General features: G+C 37.0%; 1 protein-coding gene across 8 annotated transcripts in view; it reads left to right on the plus strand.

Moving 5' to 3' along the window:
- Window positions 1–3,509: 3,509 nt before the first annotated feature.
- Pum3 (pumilio RNA binding family member 3) overlaps window positions 3,510–23,978 on the plus strand; it is a 142,999-nt gene continuing 122,530 nt past the window's right edge. For 3 of the 8 annotated variants that reach the window (XR_015440098.1, XR_015440097.1, XM_004838223.4), the window contains exons 1-14: window positions 3,510–3,704; window positions 3,845–4,102; window positions 6,629–6,718; window positions 7,944–8,159; window positions 10,384–10,519; window positions 11,138–11,213; window positions 13,883–13,976; window positions 14,217–14,283; window positions 15,249–15,423; window positions 16,596–16,699; window positions 17,809–17,887; window positions 19,017–19,115; window positions 20,030–20,083; window positions 21,935–22,015. Coding sequence is in view for 6 of the 8 variants with exons in the window: in XM_004838223.4 (XP_004838280.1) it covers window positions 6,637–6,718; window positions 7,944–8,159; window positions 10,384–10,519; window positions 11,138–11,213; window positions 13,883–13,976; window positions 14,217–14,283; window positions 15,249–15,423; window positions 16,596–16,699; window positions 17,809–17,887; window positions 19,017–19,115; window positions 20,030–20,083; window positions 21,935–22,015 (1,263 nt within the window). In the remaining 2 variants the exon portion in view is untranslated. Of the gene's footprint in view, window positions 3,705–3,844; window positions 4,103–4,921; window positions 4,978–5,649; window positions 5,832–6,628; window positions 6,719–7,943; window positions 8,160–10,383; window positions 10,520–11,137; window positions 11,214–13,882; window positions 13,977–14,216; window positions 14,284–15,248; window positions 15,424–16,595; window positions 16,700–17,808; window positions 17,888–19,016; window positions 19,116–20,029; window positions 20,084–21,934; window positions 22,016–23,978 lie in introns of all 8 variants that reach the window. The other 5 variants (XM_021252761.2, XM_013069688.3, XM_013069689.3 and 2 more) reach the window with 5 other exon arrangements.

Raw genomic sequence — 23,978 nt, forward strand, 5'->3', positions numbered from 1 at the left:
ATAAGAAGGGCTGACACTTTGCATTGAAAACATCTACAGCTGTCTAATGTGTTGCTGTAGTGGTTTGGATCTAAAATATTTCTCAGAAGGCAGTTTTGAAGGCTGGTCCCCAATGAAGTGATGTTCAGAGGTGGGCTTTGGGGAATTAATTGAATGATAAGAGCTCTGATACCATACATGGATTAATCTTTTGATAAATTCTTAATTGAATGGATTGCTCGGAGGTAGAAACTGTAGGAGCTGGGGCTTAGTTGGAGGAAGTAGGTCACTTGGGGTATCCCCTGGAAAGGGGACATCTTGTCCCTTGCTCCTTTCCTCTCCCTTTTCGTTCCCCACTCCATATTCTTGTACCCCTGTCTCCTTCCAGGGCTGCCATGAAGTGAGCGGCCTTTCTCTACCACTGTCTCCCCACCATGCTGATCAGTCTCACTTGAAACCTACATAGACACACCCAAGCATCTAGGGGCTGAAACTCTAAATCCTTGAGTCGAAATAAATCTTCCCTCTTCTAGGTTTATTTTCTCAGGTATTTTGTCACAGCAGTGGAAAGCTAACACATTTATCAAAACTGATATCCACCATCTTGGATATTACAGTTATTTTAAATTTCAAACAAGATTCATTTAAATCACAAGTTGAATCTCTACTGCTGGATGAAAGTGCATTTACGAAATGACTCTCAAGTTCAGTAGAGTTTAATAAAGAATGAAATGCAATGCCTGGTTAATGTCTAAAGGCTATTGTCTAATAGCCTTTCAGTCCTAGATGTGGCCATGTAACCCAGTTCTTACACTGAAATGAGATTCCAGATGAGTCTTCTGGGATGAGGACAGAGCCCAACTGGAGAGAAGGAAGTTAATTTCATCCTTTTCCCGTTCCTATAGCCCTGAACTCTCCTACATCCCGAAACTGAAGCATATATCAGAAAGCAAGAAGTACGAGAATGAAAAGTCAACGTGTTGAGGAAGGTGGTTGAATATAGAAATCTTGCATCTTTGATAACATTGTAGACTCGCTGAAATACAGCAATCAACTACTGTCAGAACTTTTGTTGTGTGAAGAAAATTAAGGCTTAAGCCTCTTTTAGGTGAACTTTCCATTACTTGCAGCTGAAAGAATTTCTAGTGGCTATACCTTTGTTCCTTCCTAAGCCATGTATCACTCAACATTTACTATTGGTGCTTGCCTATAATCCCAGCACTCTAGGAGGTTGAGGCAGGAGTTCAAGTTTGGGCCCAGTCTGGGCAACTTAGTGACTTAGAGAGACAAAGAAAAGGGATTGGAAAAATAGTTCAGTGTGAAGGCCCTGGGTTCAATCCTCAGTACCAAACGAAATTACTATTAGCTAAGAACTTCATAGAGATTATTACTCTTGCAACAAATAGCAACTCACCCAAATAAGCTATACTGTGCTTATTTTATATATGCAGAAACTGAAGTCCATACAAGTTAACTATGTTGACCATCACTAACAAAGTTTGGATTTAAAGCCAGATTCATTTGATTCCAATGCCATTTTTTTTATTGGATAGCTATGGTACCGTTATAAACCGCTTGGATGCTTGCTAATCTTAATTACTCTAAACTTTATGCTATTTCATTCAAAAAGAGCATCTTATTCTTGTAGGAGTATGCATCATGTTGTACACTTAGATCATTAAGTATCTAAAGAATGAGTTTCCTGGGTTAAAGGAAAAATTACAGGATATACCTCTTTTGTGGTGTTCCTGTATAGTTTCTACTCCAAATAAATGACACTTGAATCAATCTTCTTTGATAGCACATAAGACTTGATTAAAAAAACATTGTGAATGATAGTCTAGGGCTATAGTGTATGATAATTTTGCCTTTTGTTTGAAAAGGCAAATGAATAGTAAGCTTTTGGAGTTTATGTTTAAGGCAATTACTCGGACATGTCTTCCACAATATGGAGTGCTGCTATCTGTGGGGCTGAACACAGAAAAACGTCCCTCCAGGGATTGTGCAGTAGGGCGTAGTTTGTGATTTATTATTTTTGGCCAGAATTTGTCAGGGGTTTCAAGATGTCTAATGTGCATGCTACTATACTACTTGCCCAATAAGCAGTTAATAGGGCTCCTGCAAATTATTGTTGCATATTCTTTCCTTTAGCATCCACCAAAGAACTAAAGGATTAGTGGAAGCAGTCCCAAGGTAGTCATATTGCTTTTAGAGTTAGGCCCATTGGACCAAACTAGTATTTTCCCATTTTTTCTTAAACGAGAGGGGGAAAAAAAATTCAAATCTGTTCTCATGGGATTTCAATGAACTGAAATTTAAATACTTGTAACAATTAAGGCAGACAACAAGTATTTATAAAACATCTCTGTGCTGAGTTGTGGGAGTTACCTGGGAAGTAAAGATGGCTCCTATCCTTAAGAAACATACAATCTAGTATTACCAGTTTCCAGCTGAATGCTTCCAACAGCAAGAAGAGTAAGATGGAAGATAGTAAAATCCTAAGTTCCCCCCATAAGAAATCAAGTCTCATTTTTTTCAATTCTCCAGATGTAGTGGGCTGAACAGTCTCCCAAAAATACGTCCATGACTTGACCCCTTGAACCTGCAAAAGTAACTTTATTTGGAAAGACTCTTTGCAGATTCAGTTGAGCTAAGGACCTTCAAGTGAGATCATCCTGGATTATCCTGGTGAGCCCTAACACCAGCGACAAAAGTTCTTAACACAGACAGAAACACAGGGGTTGGCCAACTGAAGAGGGAGGCACAGAATAGGGTCATGCAAGCAAAACACTGGCTGGAAACACCAGAAGTTGGAAGAGGCAAGGGATTCACCTCTAGCGCTTTCAAAAGATACCTGGCCCTGACAACAGCTTGATTTCAGATTTCTAACCACCAGAAGTGTTCGAGCATAAAATTCTGTTGTCTGACACGACCAAGTTTATGCTAGTTTCTTCATCTGTAAAATGGGGATAATATCTTAACTATGCCGCGTAAGCGGAAAATGTTTAATTGCAGTATCCAGGAAGGAGCATACGTTTAAAATGGCAAACATTTATTCAAAGCTTCTCTCGATTATTTACTGTGCTAAACACTTTGCACGTATGATTTACCTCTACTTTATTGATCAGAGAACCAAGCACCAGAGAAATCAAGTAATTTGTCTACAGTCACACAGCTGGAGAACAAAAAAAATCATGCCTACAATTCAAACCTAGTTCCGAATGAGCTCTTTTCCTCTCCAGGCTACACTGCTCAGAAAAGATGCAATGAACATACTCTAAACAGATTAGTTATTTTCATGACATTTCAAGCTAATGAAGGAGGCTAATTCAGAGAACAGCTCTTTAACTGTGAGCCGCAGCTCTCCTCCAAAAACCGGTCAGCCCTTCGCAGAAGTCTCTTTCTTCCTGGACGGGGTGGGGGGTGGGTGGGTGGGGGGAAAGGGTTAAAAACGTCACTTTCAGGCGCCACCGACGCGTCCTACGTCTGACAGATCCTCTCAAGGGCCAAAATCCGTGTGGCGCAGCCCTCCGGCCTCCATAGAGTTGTAACCGAAGCGGACCAATAGAAACGCCGAATTCCGTGGTTCCTGATAAGCTCCACCCCTTAACTCTAGTTGCGCGGCGGAAGAATACAAAAAGTGGATTGTGGGTGGGGCGAGGAGAGGAAGCGGAAGCGCTGGTCCAGAATCGGCTACTGGCGTAGGCCTCAGCCCCACGTGTACGGTGAGTGCAGCCGCTCCGCGATCGCTCCGGAGAAGGGTTCATCACTGCCAGGCGTTGGAATCGGGGTGGTCTCTCGAGGAGGTGGCGAGGATTGTGGTTTCTTTCCTCTCGCTGAGTAGTCTTCTGTGACTTTTTTGTAGGCTGGGAGTTTGGAAATTGGCGGAAGCCCGGCGGGGAGAGCAAAGATAGACTTCTCTTCAGATCACCTGGCCTGGAGTCTTGAGTTAGACTGAAGTAGCTTCTCTCTGAGATCCAGATCTGAGCTAGTTCGGGGCCGTCCGCCTGTGCTCTTGTTTGACAGACACATCCACTTTGCATCCAGTCAGTGTAAGGAGCTGAGGTTGCATCCCAAAGATAACGTTGCTGGTCGTGAGCGCTGGGAAAGAAACGAACTCCCGGTACTGAATTGGATGATGGGGTGGGAGTGCGGGTAGAGGAAGTGATCCGTAAAACGAAACCCAAAGCCTAACAGAAGGGAACCCTGAGATCGGAACCCCGAGGGAAAAGTACTTTAAACAGAAGCAATAAGGGCTCAATGCAGCAGAGCAAAGTAAAGTTTGGGGGAAGGATGGGAAGCGTTTTGGTAGGACTTTGGAGGCCATATTGTTGTTTATATGCAATCGGAAGCTTTACTGTTATTTTCAGGTATAGAACACATTAAAGGTTTGTAAACAAAGAATGATCAAGACAGACCCTGGTTCTCTTTAGAAAATGTATTTCATTTGTAAGTTCAGTAAAGAGATGCTTGATGGCTTGCATTAGAGTGGTGGTAGTGAAGACAAATTGGAAAGTTAAAGTTATTAAGGGGATTTTAAGAAAACATACTGATGGACATATAAAAGAGAGGAAAGTATCAAGAGTAATAATTCAGGTTTCTTGCTTGAGCAGTGAATTAAATGATGTGCCACTGTACTGAAGTGGGGAAGAATTGAGTAGGGAAACAGATGGATATTGTTTGAGGGTGGTTTTCAGTGGAAAATAAGAGACTTATGTCGAACATAACAAGTTGCAAGGTGCTTGTTAGATGTATAATCAGAGATTCACAGGTCTGGAACCCAGGGGAAAGTTAATGGAGAAATAATTTGGGAGTCAGCATAGAAAGCCAGGACACTAGATGAGATCACCTAGGGAGAAGTGTAGAGAGAAGGGAAGTTCATTAGGGCAGAAGACTTGAGTACAGCCAACAGGTTGCACATTGAGTGTTCACTACTTTCCAGTCACATTGCTAGGCCTGCTGAGGGGAGTGGAAGACCAGTCATATGATCAAAATACAGTGAGTGCTTAACTTTTTAAGAAACTTACTATAGTAAATACAGATTGCAACTAATCCCCCTTAAAATACTCCCCATCACTTCAGACACATTTATCCCATTGTTCTTACCACTTTCTGAAGACCTCTTTTGTGAGTATCTTTAGTTTCACACTATTGTGGTTGCCTTATTGTCCTGTATCCATTAAAAATATTCCTTTTCACGGTCATTTGGACTTTGAGGAAGAACCAGCCCAGTCTGACGAATAAGGTGGATGAGGATAATGTTTTCCCAAGACTGCCTTTCTGTTGGATGGCATGCAGCAGCAGCATTCACCATATTTTTTGATCATGCCTCATAAAGACATGAAAGAGGACTTCCAGAACTGCTTCAGGACATGGCAAGAGTGATGGGATAAGTGTGTTTGGGGTGAGGGGAAGTATCTTGAGGGGGATTAACAGCAATATGTCTTTTATTGTAATACATTTTTAAGAATTTAAACGTTCATTGTATATTTTGACTATACTGTATGTTCCTCCATCTGTGGGAAGCCTTTGATATTTCCCTTCGTAAGGTAGAACTGAGTTCTCAGCCAGCTCCCTTAACACTTTGTATATATTTCTTTTATAACACTTAATTTTACTGTTTTAAGATTTTGCTTAGACCATATCTTAGATTTTTTCTATTTTTTTCAGTCTAGTAGCTGTCTGGCACATGATCTATATGTATTCAATAAATTTTGATAGCGCATTACAGAACCATCCACGGATAATCTTAAGCCCAAAGTGTTAAATTTTGAAAAGTCCATTAAAAGTGTGCCATTGGAATAAAAAAGAGAATAACGTGGGAAAGAGGGAAGACATATGGAAGGGAAATGGTAAGAAAATGTCATTTAAGCTGGATTTGAAGGATGGATAAGAATTCTATTTGTGGAGTTTTTTTTTTTTCTCTAAGTTTGGAGCCTGAAAAAAATAATGAGGGAGGATTTTTGCCCTTGAGTCCATCTTGCATTTTACAAGGGCCTTGGATAGGAGAGGGGTTATCTCATGTTTGTCCTGTGCGCTATGGGGTCTCTCTGCACTACAAATGACCTTTTAGGCAGATTTTTGTAATAAAATATTAAATATTAGAACATGATTTATTTTGGATTTCACTGCAAGTTACTTGGCTGCTTCTTAAACGCAGATTAAACATTGGACAGTACCTTTTTAGTTACATTGGGTTTCATAGGGATCTTTCAGATAATCCTTTACTTTGTTTCATTGAATTTGAATGTATGTTAGTATAGCCTCTTATTTGTTCCTGGCTTTTTAGGATAGAGACCTAGAAATCAAATGGTAGTATTGTCAGTTACTCATCACCACATCTTCTTAGGTTACGAAATAAGACTGTGGGTGCCTGTACTTATTGGTGGTTGGTTTTAGCCAGTACCATTGCTCAAGTGTTGCCTCCTGATGTATCACATGCTAGCCCGGCCATGTGCGTGTTCTTATTTTTGTATTGATGCCTTTTTTCATCTCCAGTTTTAGAGTCATGGAGCAGTGATTGCATCATTGCCATATTGTACACAGGTCCTGTATCCTGCACTGAACTCAAGGACTAAATGTGGCAAGACTCTTGTTTGATGAGGAACAATTCAGTGATGCTTTTTGATTTGTTTTTTGTTTTCCATAGTTGCTGTGATGGAAGTCAAAGGGAAAAAAAAGTTCACAGGAAGGAGTACAAAGGTGTCACAAGAAAAAAACAACTTTCAGAAAAACAGAGGTAAGATCCGCATACAAAAACATGCTTCCCACATGGTTGTTTTCACCATTATAACTGAGGGGTGGAGTGATACTCAGAGATTCCAATCTGCATTCAAGGGCTAAAATAGCATTAAAAGGTAGGAAGGGGCTGGGGATTTAGCTCAGTGGTTCCGCAGCCCAGCCTGCCTCGTGCAAAGTCCAGAGTTCAATCCCTGGTACAAACAAAACAAAACGGTAGGAAGAAAGAGGTGTTACTGTTTATGAGTTAAACATCTAAGAGGATGACAAGGCCAGTCTGGGTAATTTAGTGAGACTTTGTCTCAAAATAAAATAAAAAGGGCTGCAGATGTAGAAAGAAAGGAAGGAAAAGAAAAGGAAAGGGAGTTAAATGGCCAGAATAATTGAGGAGTGAAGGAATTCTCTGCTTGTTCAAGATCCCTTAGCTCAGATGTTAATCTGTTTGCCTAATTTTATTCATACTCATTCATTATATGTTTTATTTATGTTTAATGAATTAGGATTGGTTAATACATACTACTGATAAATTGAACACTTTTTGCTTTGTGATTTTTGAGTCATGATATCTTTATTATTCCATCAGGTGTCAGTATTGCGAAGTAGAAAAGTTAAAGACTGTATAAATAACTGTTTCCTAAGGAATGTATTTTTTGTTCTTTATAATAGTGTTAAGGCCTCTGTGTTACTGTTTGCATTTCATTTGTTAGATACTTATGTTGTAAGCTTTGTTGACCAAAGATTTTTATCAAATAAATATGAGCTTTAACATTTTTTCTGAAAACTAGAAATTTTGAGAAATTAACATTTTTAATTGAGAGTGTTCATTTTATTCCGAGATTCATGATGTTACTGAACCATTGAAAATTATATATAAAGACTAATGATAATGATGAAAATAGAAACGTATGCAAATGCTGTGCAGTAATAGGTCATCTCTACTGTATGCTTAAAAATACAGAAATACACTAAACCGACCATATTTGTTATCTAGGTGGTAGAATTCTAGGTAGCTTTTATCATCCATTACTCTACATTCTAAGTTTTGTATCATGAATCTATATTTATTTTACATGTGAGAAGTTTTTTTAGGTAAATGTATATTTGAAAGTAAGATTAAGTATCTCCCACTAAAGAATGTCTTAATTCTCTGTAACAGATAGATTCTAGTAGGTAAAAGAGATCTAGGCCCCAAAACCATCAAACTAATAATTATTTATTGTCATTAGATTCTAGTTTTTCAAAGACATTCCCCAAGAAAGTTAAGGAGGGAGGACCTAAAGTTCCATCTAAGAAGTTTGAGAAAAGTGCCATGAAACCTGGGAAAAGGGGTGTGAAACAGTTCAAGAATAAGCAACAAGGGGACAAAGGACTGAAGAACAAATTCCAGCAGGCAAATAAATTCAACAAGAAGAGAAAATTCCACCCAGACAGTAAAAGTGATGGTGAGCACTGACTTGATTCCTAGCAGGTCTTTGCAGAGACCTTTCCCTGCTTGAGTGAGTGGTGGAAACATTGTGCACAGGGCTGTGGCCATGCACTAGGGACCTCCCGCCTGCTCCTTGGTGGGAGGTGTGTTTGGATTATAGCAGGGAACAGCAGTGGGGCTTCATCAGTAGAGCATCTTTCCTTGTCAAGATTTCTCTCCAGTGCTTAGAGTCTTTTGACCAATTGCTATCGTTCAGCTAAATTATAATGGCTTTTTATGACAGAGCCTCAATAAAACATTCCTTTCTGTAGGCTAGAATTTAATTCATGGATTCATTCATTGAACAGATGTTTGAGTATTTTGTTCATTGTACTAGGATATGGAGCATATATATCATCTAATCATAGAATCTGGCCTTAAAAAACCAGTGTGTCCTTTAGATGAAAGATCCCTTAATAGACAAGAGGTTTACAGACTGCCTTCACAGAGATTAGACCAGTGTGATGTAATCAACCCATTAGATAGCTCTGACCCACTGGTGGTTTGGGAGAAGATGTACCGCACACATGACAGATTTGGATTTAATTGCTTCAAGACAAGTTGCTCACCAGTTGGAAGAGCTGACAAGGTGTTTGTCGTTGAAACAAGCTACCAATCTCTTAATCACAATGTTCAAAGGATCCAAATCTCTTGCTTGTTTCACATGAGCAATTTTGAGGTTGAATGTGCTGAAACACATATACCTCTCTTTCATCATGAGGATTTGTCTGGTATCTTTTTTCTCTTTCTCTAGTACTGAGCTTTGCTGCCAGCTGAGGCCACAGCCATGCAGCTTTCTGTGTCTTGTGCCTGAGCACAGGACCTGGTTCTTCACTGTGGCTCAAGGCTGCTCACTAGAGGGACAGCACCCCTTTTATTGTTTCCCATTAGACCTGCAGCATCCTTTTCCACTCCATCTCCTCCTCTGTCTTATTTTTCCTTTTCTCTTCATCTTTCCCATCTCCAGTAATTTCTCTTTCAGCTGCTTTTTCTCTTCTTTATCCTATCCTGTCTTAGCTCCTACATCTTCTTTTGCCTGCTGGAGTTTTTGACACCAGCATGTGAAATACATACATTCATTCTAACATTAAGGTCCTATTGCACTATGGCCCTGGTTCCTTTGTTATGGGAGTTACTTCTGATGTCTTTAACTGGAGCTCTTGCTTTTATTCTCTTATGAATAACAGAGATTGCTACTAGACATCTCAAAAATTGATACATCTACTGCAATCCAGCATGATATATATCAAGGCTGCCCAAGTATTTGTGGAATTAAATTAGCTCTGGATCAATCTATTCTCTGCTGTGTAGTATGTGACACTCTACTATTGGTGTAGTAAGAATCCCCTCTGCTGCCTATATTCCTCTGTACTACCAAGCAGGAAATAAGCAAAAATGAGGGGAGTAAGTAAATACACTGTACTCTACCATGATGTGTATAGCCATTGAAAATCATACTCTCGAGGAATACTTTGTTTCGTTTGAAAATGCTGTTAAGTGAAGATAGTAAGGTTCTTAATTTTTAAAAATTAGTATTGAATCTGTATGGGGGAAAAGGCAAGAAAATAATCAGTGGTTATACCTAGGTTTTAATAGTAAGGGGAATTTTTTTTTTTTTTTTGCATTTTCCAAATTTTTTAAATGAATATATTTTATAATCAAAAAAGGGAAAATACTTAGAAATAACTAATTTCCAAAGATCTTTGGTAGAATACTTACTAAACAATATCCATTTTATTAAATTGTTCTTTGGCCTCATTAAGTTTTTTGGTCCAATTGGTAAGATACTCAGATTTCAAAGATAAAAAATAGTAATACATGGAAAGAAATTTTGATTGTGCACTGTCATGAGTAAAAGGCAACAGAAGTTGCCTCAGGGTTTGGATCCCAACTCTGCCTCTGTGGTTGTGTGGCCTCTTCAGCCCCATGCCTTTGTTTCCCCAATCTTTTTTGTCTTGCTCAATATTCTGTTAAGAGTCATTGAAAAGCTTCTAAATTAATGATTGGTTTTAACCAAATTTAAAATGTGCAGACTGCTCAGAAAAATGCAACGAAGTGTAAGTTTATAAAAGATGTTTTCCCCTTTTAGCTTCCATGAGCACTGGTCCTGATTAGTGATTGCCCTTTTTACTTAATTTGTAGTATTTGTTTATAGCACTCAGAATATTAATGTTTTTGAAACTAATTTCTATAATAACTAGAATCAGCATCCAAGAAACCTAAATGGGATGACTTCAAAAAGAAGAAGAAAGAACTAAAGCAGAGCAGACAGCTCAGTGACAAAACCAACTATGACATTGTTGTTCGAGCAAAACAGATTTGGGAGATCTTAAGAAGGTAATGCTACCTAATGGTATCTGTATTAGTCCCTTTGAGACAGTAGAGAAGTAACAGCGCACCTTGTCAATAGAAAGATATGCTGAAACAAATGACATAGCACCTGGATTCTTGGGGAGTGCTCCTAGACCCCCAATAGAAGTGTCAGTGTGTAGATGTCTGCCCATTGCTGAAATGTGTGGAATCACATTAGGATAGTGACATATCTATTTATGGAAATGTAGGAGAGTCAAAATGCATTTGACATCCTTCTTGAGAGATTTCTGAGAAAATGAAGGACAATTTCATCTCTGATAGATTTTTTTTTTTTCTGATAGATTTTTGAGGTACTTAAGTATTTGGTATCTTAGACTTTATTATTTTCTTTCCCTCTGATGTTCTGGCTGTTAAGATTTAGATTGATGCATAAAATTATACCTTCTGAGATGGGTTTCTGCCTCTGAGAAAATTACTTTTGTCTGACTGCAGTGGAATAGTAATTTTAATGTCAGAGGTTTGCCGCCTTCGAAAAAAAATTATGCTGAACTCAGTGAACGTATATTGGTACAGTGTTTAGTTTCATATGTTTAAAATAACTTCTTTACTTAAATTGTGTTCCCTCCCACTTCTCATATGTAGAAAAGATTGTGACAAAGAAAAACGAGTGAAGTTGATGAGTGACTTGCAGAAGCTGATTCAAGGGAAAATTAAAACTGTAAGTAGAGCAAGCCTATTCACCTTTGCAGTTTTGAGTAGTTGAAGTTGCCTCACTCTTAGGGAAAGACAGTTGACCGTGCATGGCAAGGGAACTTGTCATTGATTCCAGTGTACATGGCCCAAAGTTTCAAGTGTCTTTTATAACACTGATTTAATAGTTTATAGTCCTGATCTGAAATGCTTGGGACCAGAAGTGTTTTGGGCTTTTCAGATTTGGAGATACTTGCTTTTTTTCAGCTATCTGGGGAATGGGGCCCAAGTTTAAACTCAAAATGCATTTGTGTTTCATAGACACCTTATACATGTAGCCTCATGGTAATTTTATATAATATTTTAAAGTGCCTGCATTTCTGTTCTGTTTTTTTGTGTGCTGAGGATCAAACCCAGGACCTCATGTGTGCAGCTATACCACTGAGCTACACTCCCAGCCCCAGTGTGCTTTGCCTGCATTTTAACTGCATCTCATTTTCTGTCACATGAGGTCAGGTGTGGAGTCTTCCACTTGTGGCATCGTGTTGGCCTTCAAAAAGTTTTGAATTTTGGAGCATTTTGGATTTTCGCTTTTGGAATGTTCACCCTATATTGTGGGACTTTACTGTTGGGGAGTTGTAAACTGACAGGTTGACTCTTGTCATTTCTAAATAATTTTAAATAAGTTAGTATTTTCCTAAAGGTTATCTTGAGAAATTTATTAGTTCAGTTGTATTTGTTTGAATTTCTTGTTCTGAACTCTATAATTTAGTATGTTCTAAATTGTCAGCTTCTCTGTATGTGTGATAAAGATACTACCTCTTTTGTTCTTTTTTTTACAAATATAATGGAAAGCTTTTTAAAATACAGTAGATTTGAGAATTTTAATCCTGTCCTGTAATTAACTTCCATTGGCTCTTTCTTGTGTATTTGGATGAATACATGGTGAATGTTTTCTTGTAACAGATTCCAGTTGTTTTAGGGACTATAGGGGAGCGGTCTTTGGCAAACTATGTGCATCAGTCTAACCGGATGCTGGATTATAGTTTGAAGGAACTTCTTGAAATAGTCTTCAGCTGTTTGTTTCTTATAAATTCAGCAAACTCTTAGGGTTAGAAGCCCTTCAGCCCTAGCAATAATCTGTTATGTTCAGTTTATAAATATTTTGCACTTAAAATCTTTTGTCACTTCTCCTTGAGTCCTTGCACATGACAGTGGACTTGGGAATTTGGTGTTACAATTCCTGCTCTGCTGATTACACCCTGTGTGCCTTTAGATAGCCTATATGGGTTACTTACTGTGGCAGAGTGGTGCCATTAAGATATGAGACATCCTTTTTTGTACATTTGGAAATTTATTCCTCAGTCACTGGTAGCAACTTTATTAACTTCTTGTAACCTTATTTTTTCATCTGTAAAGTGGGAACAACAAATCGTTCTTTAGAGTTGATTTGAGATGTAAATAAGAAGACAATTTTTGAAACATGAACATTGGTCATACAGTAGATTGTGTAATATATATCATAAATAGCCTTACATTTTATAAATGTTTATAAAATATGACTAAAATTTGCACTTAAAATCAGAAATCTATGACTTTGGAGGTATAACTTCACTTCCTAACTTTTTGGGATTAAAAAGTATGAAAGACAAAATAACAACAAACAGATTTGAAGCCTACTGCTAGTGTAGCGTAGTAAAAACAATGTTGCATGACTGGTGGTTTGTGGACATTGCTGTTGAACAGGTGTGTCCAACCTGTGGTCTTTGAAATTTTTTTGCCCTCTTTTTAGTGTTATTCTGAAAAATTACGTGAACTTTTATTACCTTTATATATTAACTAAAATAATCTATATTCTATGTAGACCAACACAATTCATCTTCATTCAGAAAAGAAAGGCTGCAGGTTGGGTATGCCTACTGTAGAAAATTGATCAGTGAGTCCCTCGGTGAAGATCTGTGAGAGGGAATGGATCAGAGTCAGATTTGAAATACAACACCTTTTCTTTATACATATATGTGTGCAGGGATTATAATGAAAATGTGAGAAATGTGATTAATTTGTAATGTAATTGCCAATTTGGATGTATATAGTTATATTTGTTTAGGCAGCAAGACTTTTAGATTGATTTATGTTGGATCTTTACCTTTGGTTCCCATACCCAAAGATTCATAGATGATTTACATAAAAATCATAGAGTAATAGACTTAAAAACTGGGGATATTCCCTTTTTAGGAAAGGTAACTTTCGGAAAAATGAGTACTATAGTGCACATCCTTATACAATTTTGGTTTGGTTTAGTTTTAATTATAATGATAGGAATATTGCAAAATGGTTAAATCTGCCTCTGCCTGTTTTATTATTAACTATATATATCAAGTGTGAGCGGCAGCGAAACCAAAGAATGATCTTTTATATAATTAAATAGGTATTTCTACTCCCAAGTAATCTAGGTGTGATTTTGTCTATGAATACATTACTTTCTTCCTAACAAGGAATTTAAAAGGAAGTAGCAAATAATAAGAGGGCTAGGGATTTAGCTCAGCGGCGTAGTGCCTGCCTGGTAAGCACAAGGTCCTGAGTTCAATCCACGGTACCAAAAAAAACAAAACAAAACAAAAAAACAAAACAAATAATATGAGAAAGGTGAATCTTCAGAGAGAACTAGTCTCAAGGCTCAAATTGTTTTTCCTACAGATTGCATTTGCACATGATTCAACTCGAGTGATCCAGTGTTATATTCAGTATGGTAATGAAGAACAGAGAAAACAGGCTTTTGAAGAATTGCGAGGTATTTGTTCTACATTGAAGACTGTTATTTGTAATGAGTCACTTCTTTTCTCTTGGAATACCCAAAACTGCCCTACAAAATAATTCTGTATTATCCTTTGTAGGACTCTTTTTTTCATTTGTTCTTTACCTGGAAAAAGTTATTTGTGTTCCTAGAATTGTACTTTTTTAGCTTCCATTGTTTCCTTCTGGAGAACTGCAATGAAGATAGCAAATCATTGTAATACATTTTGTTTTTCAGATGATTTGGTTGAATTAAGTAAAGCCAAGTATTCCAGAAATATTGTTAAGAAATTTCTCATGTATGGGTAAGTTGTATTATTTATAAAATATATTTTGCCTTAGTTTTTCAATTTCTGGATTTCAGCTGTGTTCGGGTGTTACTTAAAAAGTCTGTGATAAGCTGGGCATGATGGTGCACACCTGTAATTCCAGCAGCTCGTGAGTCGGGAGCAGGAAGATCACAAGGCCAGCGTGGGCAACTTGGCCAGACTTTTCTCAGAATAAAAAAGCTAGGCTATAGGTCAGCATGAGAGCACTTGGCCAGCTCCAGTCCCCAGTATGTATGCACCACACGCGTACATACACAGAAATAAAGGTCTGTGGTCTTGGTAATAGCCCACCACAAATGCTTTTGATATTTCTAGGGCATATCACCTTGAAAACAATTATTGAAATTAATGTAAAATTATGTAAATTAATGTCAAATTATAACAATAATATAAAAGATACTGCCTTTACCATTGTTAAGGGCCTTTTTTATATTTTTTTTATATTTATATTTTGAAGTTGTGGAAGAAGAAAGATAATTTGTAATTAGTTCAAAATACATTTCATTCATATTTCCCTGCCTCCTTGACTTTTACTGTCTTTTCCTTTACTCTCCTTTCTTTTGAGCTAAACAGTTGCATAGGAACTGACATGGGCACTTTCTGTGTGCTGGTCTCAGTTCCTGATACATCTGAGCTTATTTAATCCTCAAAACAACCTTAATTCCTATTATGTAAATGAAGAGTGAAGCATAGATCGGTTAAAGAACTTGCTTCGGATCTTCTGAGCCAGATTTCAAACCTAGGATGGCTGGCCACCTGGGTCACTTAAGCGTAAAATAGACATGCCAGGTGATGTGATTGTCCTACTCATTAGCTTTTCTCTGTAGGAGGCTCCACACGTGGACACACATTTGATGAATTGGTCTCAGGAGGAGTAAATTACGATATATTGTCACCCAGCTTGCTATCCTTTATTTTTCCCATGACTGTGTTGAGTTTAGAAGTAAACCACAGATTGCAGAGATAATCAAAAGTTTTAAAGGCCATGTGAAGAAGATGCTGCGGCACGCAGAGGCTTCGGCCATTGTGGAGTACGCGTATAACGACAAAGCCATTTTGGAGCAGAGGAACATGCTGACTGAGGAGCTCTATGGGAACACATTTCAGCTTTACAAGGTGACATTTCCAGTTGTTTGTTTTTGTTGTTGTTGTTGTTGTTTGTCATGTCTGATACAGTGAACAAGAGATTACAGTTATTTTCTCTTTCTTCCAGAGTGTTAACTTTAAACCCCCTTCACATCAGACTACTTTTCTTATTCCTCTATAGTTAGTTAGACTAAGGTAAAAGATTCTTGATAGTTTGTACAGCTGTGTGCCTGATATGGAGCCACCTCAGACTGAAGCCCATTGGGGGTCCCTGCTGCTCCCTTCTGTCTTTTTTTCATGGCTATTACCCTTCTGCAGATTGTACTTGGAGAGGAAGGAAACTAGAGAGATCCCTCGTTGGATAGAGTACCGGCCTTGAATCTGAGAAAGACCATTAATGGGACTGGAACTGTAAGAGGATCTAGTTCAACTGGAGGACATAAATATGCTTATTTATCTGAGGGGATATGGACTGATTCCTAGGTTGCTTCCATTAGCCAGGTTCAGTTCCTGAGTTGAACTTGTTGCTGTTTTTCTTTTGTAACAGTTCTACATTAGGAATATCCAGCTAATTACAAAACACAAGGTAGCCAGGATTTGTGAACTGACTACTTGATCTTATGGTTGGGCACATGCTAGGTGCTTGGCAAGTACCTTTCAGGGCCTGGTTGACTTTGTTGATTTTTTTAGTCTGGCTCTTTATATGTAGTTGACCCTCTATATCCATGGGTTCCACATCTCACAAATCGACTCCACATTGAAAATATTTGAGAACATTGCATCTGTACTGAACATGTATAGATTTTTTTCTCATCATTCCTAAACAATAAAATATGGCAATATTTACATTGTGTTAGGTGTTGTAAGTAGAGATGATTTAAGTATATGGGAGGATGTGTATGGGTTGTATGTAAATACTCTGCCATTTTATGTAAGGGACTTGAGCACCCCTGGATGCGGGGTCTTAGGACCAATGCTCCATGGATAGCAGAGGATGATTGTACACTGGTAGACATGCAAAGGAATGGAAGATAATCAGAATTAATTGATGAGTATAAATACAGCAGAGCATGAGTTATATAAATATGGGACATCTTACATTTATTTTAAGTTTTTTAAAGTGATTGTAGTTGCTTTTCTTTGTTCTCAAGTGAATAAATTAGTTAAATTTAGAGAAATTTGATTTTTTTCTTTTGTTGCAGTCTGCAGAACACCCAACTCTGGACAAAGTGTTAGAGGTACAGCCAGAAAAATTGGAGCTTATTATGGATGAAATGAAACAGATTTTAACTCCAATGGCTCAAAAGTAAGATATTATTTGAAGGAAGAAAGTTCAACATAACCCTTGCCCAGAAAAGCTAGCTAATTCCTCCTTAGTATTATTAATCTTTTTTTAAATAAGAGTATAAAAACTTTGGTTTGAAACCATTCTTGGTGCAAAAAGAGATCTCTTGTTTTGTTAACATAACTGGTAAAAGGATAGCATGTAATAAAAGTTTGTAAACTTTCTTTAAGGACTGAAATATTTTTTTCCCAAATAATGTGTTATATTGAATTGTTCTTTGTTAAATAGTTTCACAAATGTAATCTGTTCCTTGAATTGCATTGTAAGAATTAGAAGCCTATGCCTTTGGCCTTCTAGGCATTGGTGCCATACCGCTTTGGAGAGGCGGGAGCTTCTGAACTGGACTGCCCCCAACACACGTATAGGAACTGTGTGACCTTGGAAACTATACATCTCTGTGTCTCCATTTCCATGTCTATAAAATTAGGATGATAGTGCATATTTCTAGAGTTATGAAGACTAAATGGAACATTATTTCAAGAACGTGCTTTCCATAAAGGCAGCGCTTGTGTCTGCTGTCTACTTGGATGCTTGATGTGAACTTTACATCTTCGGTGCCTAAACATCAGCCTCCAGTGTACACCTGAATTCACCAAGTGTTGTTCTGGGAGTATAGATCAAGTGGAGGGTGTTGCTATTGTTTACGCTGTTTTATTTCTGCTAAAATTATTTCATGAAACACATTTTGAAGAATGCTTGACAGAATGAAAACATATTAAAAAATAGGTCTACATGTGGATTTCTAATCACGTCTTCAGTACTGGAAGGAAAATACAGTTGTACTAGTACAAGAAGGTAGCATATATTTTGAATGATGATTTTGTCTCTGCTGATTAAATACTAGGAATTGTGATGGTCTTGGTTGTGAGTGACACTAAATCAATTTTAAATGTTTAAACGTTTTAAAAACAAATCTTAGTATTGCTGAAAGATACAATCAATCTTATGACAAATTATATTTAGTAAAACCACTTTTGTAAGATCATTTTAGGACAACCAAGGTTACGTAAGTCTGTATGATTATTTTGCTAGGTCTCATTTGTTTGCCTTTTTTTGTTTGTTTGTTTTAGGGAAGCTGTGATTAAGCACTCATTAGTCCATAAAGTATTCTTGGATTTTTTTACCTATGCAACACCAAAACTCAGATCAGTAAGTTCTTGGTTTTTGTTTTTAACCTGAGAGTAGAGGAAAAGCCATCTAGAAATTTGAAACACTGGTTTGATGTATGTAGTCTTGGAAATTTTAGAGTTGCTTCTTTATTTATAATAAAGCATTAAACTTCAATGAATAAGTCTGCTAATCCCACTTCATTGTTTTCCAGAAAAAAACAATTGATTCTAGTTTTATTAATGCCATTGACTCTTTATATTTTAATTATAAACAGAATGTCCCCTACGTAACTTAATCTGAAAGTTAACTAACATTTGAAGAAAAGCATTTCGGTAGTTTTAAATTAACTGTGCTTATACAAAAAAAGAAAACTCATGCTGACATTACAAGGTTAGAGGATACTTGATGTAAAACTAAATGACCCCGGAAAACCTGGGCCTTACATGACTGAAGAAGGAGGAGCAGAGCGAAGGGAAATTGCTTGCCCTTTAAGTCAGTGATGGGAATACAAATGAGAATTCATTGTTTAGCCTGAACTTCGCCGGCTTCATCATACATTGAGCTCATTGTCCATTTGTCCTCACTTTCTCATCACAAGGGATAACTGAAATAATGAATCCAACTTTTTCTAAAAAAAAATGCCAGATTATACCTTCATAGGAATTTTGACTGTCAAAATTAGCATCCAAAATAATTTCTCAGTGGTAGCTACTCATTTAAGCTTTTTGTACAATGACCATAGCAGTGTCTCATCTTTTGGAGATTTCTCTCCATTTCCTGCAGAAGACAGTACCTTGTAGTTCTGGATTTTCTGAGGGAAGACTCTGTGTTCTGACAAAGTGATTATTTGAATATATTCAATGATGGCACACATTTATCCTTTTAGTGTTAAACATCTTTTAGTAACAGCAAGTCATTTGTAACCAAATGTAAATTAATGAGACAAGTTTATCTTTCCTGGCACTTGGGGCATTTTCAAAAGAGACTGCTGCTTTTGATGAAAAAGTTTATAGATAGAGACTCTCTGCAGAATTAAGAATTAATTTATTTGCTACCTTTGCTCTCTTGCCTTCATTCCCTGTGTCTCACCCTTCTCCTATAGACAGATAAAACAACAAAAAGAAAAGGAAAAAAATGAAACAATTCTCTGACAGCCTTTGTTCCCTAGGAATTGATTGAAGCCATCCGTGAGGCGGTGGTGTACCTGGCACACACACATGATGGAGCCAGAGTGGCCATGCACTGCTTGTGGCATGGCACGCCCAAGGTAAGTGTGCCAGCACTTGGGTGTAAATACGTAGTGTGCCAGTGAGGGCTGTGCCTTACCTGCAGGCTGGATTTGTCTGTCCTTAGCCTTTTAGCCCTGTTTGGGCTTTCCTCAGTGGAGGTGGTGCATAGATAGCATTATTTTCTTACTGTTGTATCTCAGGCCTTACAGGATCACCATATTCTTGAGGCCTACTGTTACCTCTCTGCTTTAGTAGCAGCCTGGAGGTTTCACTGAAGGATGGGAAGGGATCCATCAAGCAAGTAAACTCAGTCTTGATGTTTTGTTTACCATGATTTCGTGCCTCTAGGCTCTTTCACGCCTTCCTCAATGACTGATCATATTAAGGCAAGGGGAGGAAGGAAGAGAAAATGAGCAGTTAGCTACATATACACTCCTGTGAGTGTTAAGTACTCTGAGAAAAAGGGTAAAGGTCTCTTATCAACCACAAAATTTCAACAGAAATGATTATTATTTCCTTGGTCGCTATAATTCTGTCTTTAAAATATAGTTGTATACATGTTCCATTTCATGAATGCAAATTTAATTTTATTCAACAAATACATATTGAATAATATCTCTATGCCTGACCGTTTATGCATTTCAAGACGTTTCAGACATTGGAACAAGGATCTCAAGTGTCATTGTAAAAGGTGATTTCATTAGGTTTGCCTTGCAGCTTATAATTTAATGGTTCCATATTTAAAAGGTCTAAAGGATTGTCACATACAAGTCTTAAGATTTTAATACTGTAGCTCTGTGCGGACATAGTATATTGCAATTTTTTCATTCTGGTTGCATAATTTTCACTGATGAAAAGTATTGATTCTTGAATAAAAATTTGATATATAAATTTTTAAGCTGAAATAGTTTTAATCTATAAAAGTTCATTGAGGCAATATTTCCTTTTTAAGGACAGAAAAGTAATTGTGAAAACAATGAAGACTTACGTTGAAAAAGTGGCTAATGTAAGTAGAGTGAAAGTACATATTTCTTTTATTTTATTTTTTGCAGTACCTGCGATCAAACTCAGGACCTTGCACTTGCGAGGCAGGTGCGGTGCCACTGAGCTAAATCCCCAGCCTGGGCCTCTTTTAATTATTTTTAGTAGTAAATAGAATTCATGTCTGTCACAGAAAATTGAAAAATTCAGAAAATTATCAAAAAGAAAATTACTTTATTGCAGTTTTTTTAATGCATATATCTTTTATGTGGTTCATACCACATGTATTCTTTTCTTTCTGTCTCTTTTTTCTTTTTTTCTTTTTTTTATTTCTTGCATGGGTTGGAATCAAACCCAGGACCTCACACATGCTAGGCAAGTGTTCTGCCACTGAGCTACATCCCTATCCCCTGGCGTGTTCATTCTTACTCTCTCTCTCTCTCTCTCTCTCTCTGTCTCTATCAATTTAATATTACATTTTGTGCCAATTTTCCATTTAAGTAGATATTTTTGGAAGACCTGTTATTTATTAGTTTATCAATTTGTCTAACCATATTGATTAAACATGGGAATTACTGGCCTGGTTAAGATGTGTATGTTAGATTCTAGGTAAATAATGTTCAATTGTAGTTTAGAAACTGGATACTAATTTTTCTTAGTATCAAAAATACAACAAATTTGTATCTTTTTTCTTAGAATAAATTTGCAGTGTAGTCATGTAATTAAAACTTCTGAATCAAAGCATATTTGCATTTTAAATTTTTATAGATGTTGTCAATTGCTCTCCCAAGAAGTTAGACCGCTTTACATTCTCACCAACATAAAAGTGTGCCTGCTAGCCCCCAACCTTCTGTTACTCATCTGATATCAGACATTTTCACAGTTGTTTTTAGGATAAGTGGAAAATGTTATTTTAGTGTCTTAATTACATATTATTGTCCTTAATTATTTCATTTAAAGTCATTTGTACTTCTCATTTCTGAGAACTGACTCTTCATATATTTAGTTGTTTGTTGGTCTTAATATACAAAGTTCAGCATCACAGAAATGATTGTATTTCAAGAAGTGACTGTTGTGAAAGCCACAGTGTATGTATAAGCTCTTCTATAATTTATGTTATTTTCATATTCATTATATAATTACACTGTACTTTTCTTTTTTCTTTTTTTGGTACCAGAGATCGAACTCGGGTCCTTGCGCTTGCGCAGCAGGTGGCGAAACCACTTGAGCTAAATCCCCAGCCCCTATACTGTACTTTTCTAGTTTGTTTTTTCACTATTTACATTTTAATTATGTAGGATCACTTTAAGGAAATTGGACAAGATACAATAAATTCATTTGGACAGTATATGATAAAAAATAATGTATAACCATTTAATCCAGAGATGACTATTATATTACAGTGTTTTGCCTTCCAGAATTTTCTGTGTAAATGTATTATGAACATTGTGTGTATGTATAATTATATCTAAGTTTGTTTCTTTTTTTGTGTTTGAATATTCCCTCTCTATATATTAAGTTTCTCCTCCTTAATCTAGTCACTTAAATTTTCTTAAGTTTGATTTTCAGTAGCTATTCATTAACAGGGTACTTATTTAAGCAGGTATTATATCCTACTTAGTCTTGGGTATTTAGTAATGTGTTTTTCTGCTTCTTTCTTCTTTTTAAATCAGTCTTATCTCTAAACTCTGATTAACTTGGTCTTCATAAGAAAGGAAGTTCTTTTGAATGGCATTCATCTTGTTTGCATTATGTTGGACAAGTTGTCAGTGTGTCGATAACTTTGTGTGGTGTGTGTGTGTGGGGGGGCTCTGTGGGTGGGATAAGAGGGGAAATTGATATGTTTTTGATCTTTTCTGGTTTATAATTCTTACAGGGCCAATACTCTCATTTGGTTTTATTGGCGGCATTTGATTGTATTGATGATACTAAGCTTGTGAAGCAGATAATCATATCAGTAAGTAACTGATAGTCTTGAATTTAAGTTAATTAATATACTAGTTGTGGGTATCTAAGTTTGATTTACTGTATAAAAATTCACCTGTGCTTTCTATCGGTATGTTCTATTACCTTTTAGTTATCTCAGGTAAGTCATATTTTGGAGGTTTGCTCTGTTCTTGTGAAACTGTGGCCTTTAACTTCATATTAATACTGTTTTAAACTTAAAAACTGGTTAAATTTATGTTGGACACTTATTTTGGATTGGGACAGCGTAGTTTTTTAGACGCTATGAGATAACTTAAAAATGAAAAATGAGCAAATCCTTGTTTAGATTTGATCAGAAATTAGTTTGTGTAGTACGATAATTCTTCAGTTTAACACCCTGTCCCTGTGAACAAACTGCCTCAGCACAATTAGCGTCTAGGAAACACAGGCATTGTGCTTATTAGAGCTTTCTGGAAAGCTTTTGTAGAGTCAGATTAACAGTTACTACTCAAGTTAAAATACAAACTTCCTTTTTACATTTCAACAGTGTAATCTGGTAGAGTCTGGTAATGTAGTGTAATGGCCATGAAGTGGTAATGGTTGAATGCAGGTTATTTATCTTTAACTTGGATTTCAGAAAAACTGAGGTGTCCTCTTGGAAAAATTATGCCAAAGTATTTCTCTCTTTCCTTTACTCTAAAACAGCTGTTCATTTTTCTGAATTTTTATTCTATAGTCCTCTCTTAGCTTCCCTTCCTTTCGGCATGCAAGTGGTGTTGAGTATGTGGTAGAGATTGCAAGGTTGGGGATAAGAAATTACAACATTGATAGCTCTGGCCAAACTTGGAAGTGTGTTGAAAACTACATAATTTGTATAGATTTTTATTCATCTGAAAAGTAGCAGACTTTGCACTTGGTATATATGGATGGGGCCCTTAGAGAAATCTTAATGATAAATGGCACTCTTTTAACACTGTCAGTGGAGAAAAGCACACAGATGACTCAAAAGAGAATTCAGCCTTTGTCAGGTGGTGATGCTGTGGCCTCTGTATCCCCGCTGGACCAGTGGAGCTGGCTGTAGTAGCAAAAAGTGTTTCAGCTGTGGAAGGGAAGGCGATCTGTTTTTTTTTTTGGATGCCAGCTGTAGATCCGAGTGTGTGAATTTCTCAAGCCCTTGCTGTCATTTTCCAGCCTTGTTTTTGACTATTTTAAGATGTGATGACTTCCTTTGGGGTAGGATTGTGGGAAGAAGCAAGTTGGCAAGACTGATGTCACACACAGACTGTTTTGACATGTTCCTTGTGACATTATTACCCTTTTGACTCCAATCAATAGTGATTGTTTTTTATTCCTGTGACAGAGATGTGAGGCCATAGAAATGGCCAGTAAATAAAGTTGTTTCACAAAAATGGAAAACAGGCTGAGCTATTCAAAGTTTGCTTTTGTTTAATATTTTCATGACAACTACAATTTGCATTACTGTTCCAAATGGATTTCAAGAGAAACCAAACTTTTTTCACAATTTGCCAAAATTGTCTGTTAAATTAATCTCCAGAAATTTACCCTACTTAAAGCTGCTATTGAGACAGTTTTAATTCCTTGTGCTTTATCAGTTGGATTCCCACAGATATTTAACCAACATTCCTAGTGACTCTAACTTCAGACAGCTTTCCCTGAGTGGGCTGATTTGTTGGTTTCTCACCTCTAACCACAATGCTCAATGGGTTCTATATATTTTTAAACTATGTAGCTAGTGATAAAACTCTGGAATGCTAATTGCTCTTGCATTTTTCCAACCCATCTACTGCAAAACCTGTTGGAGTGTGCAGTGTTTTTAAAAACTAACCAAGAAAGCCTGGTGTAGCTAAGCACTCTATGCAGGAAACCTGGACTTCTCTATAAACATCAGAGTAAAATCACAGCCTGGTCAGCCGAGCCTTCCACCTTTCAAAATGGATACAAATTGTTTCTCACCTACTTTAGTTTCCAAACTT

Source organism: Heterocephalus glaber, unplaced genomic scaffold, assembly GCF_053883595.1.
Source record: "Heterocephalus glaber isolate CG9 unplaced genomic scaffold, H.glaber_assembly_v1.0 deba00001481, whole genome shotgun sequence".
Taxonomy (NCBI): Eukaryota; Metazoa; Chordata; class Mammalia; order Rodentia; family Bathyergidae; genus Heterocephalus; species Heterocephalus glaber.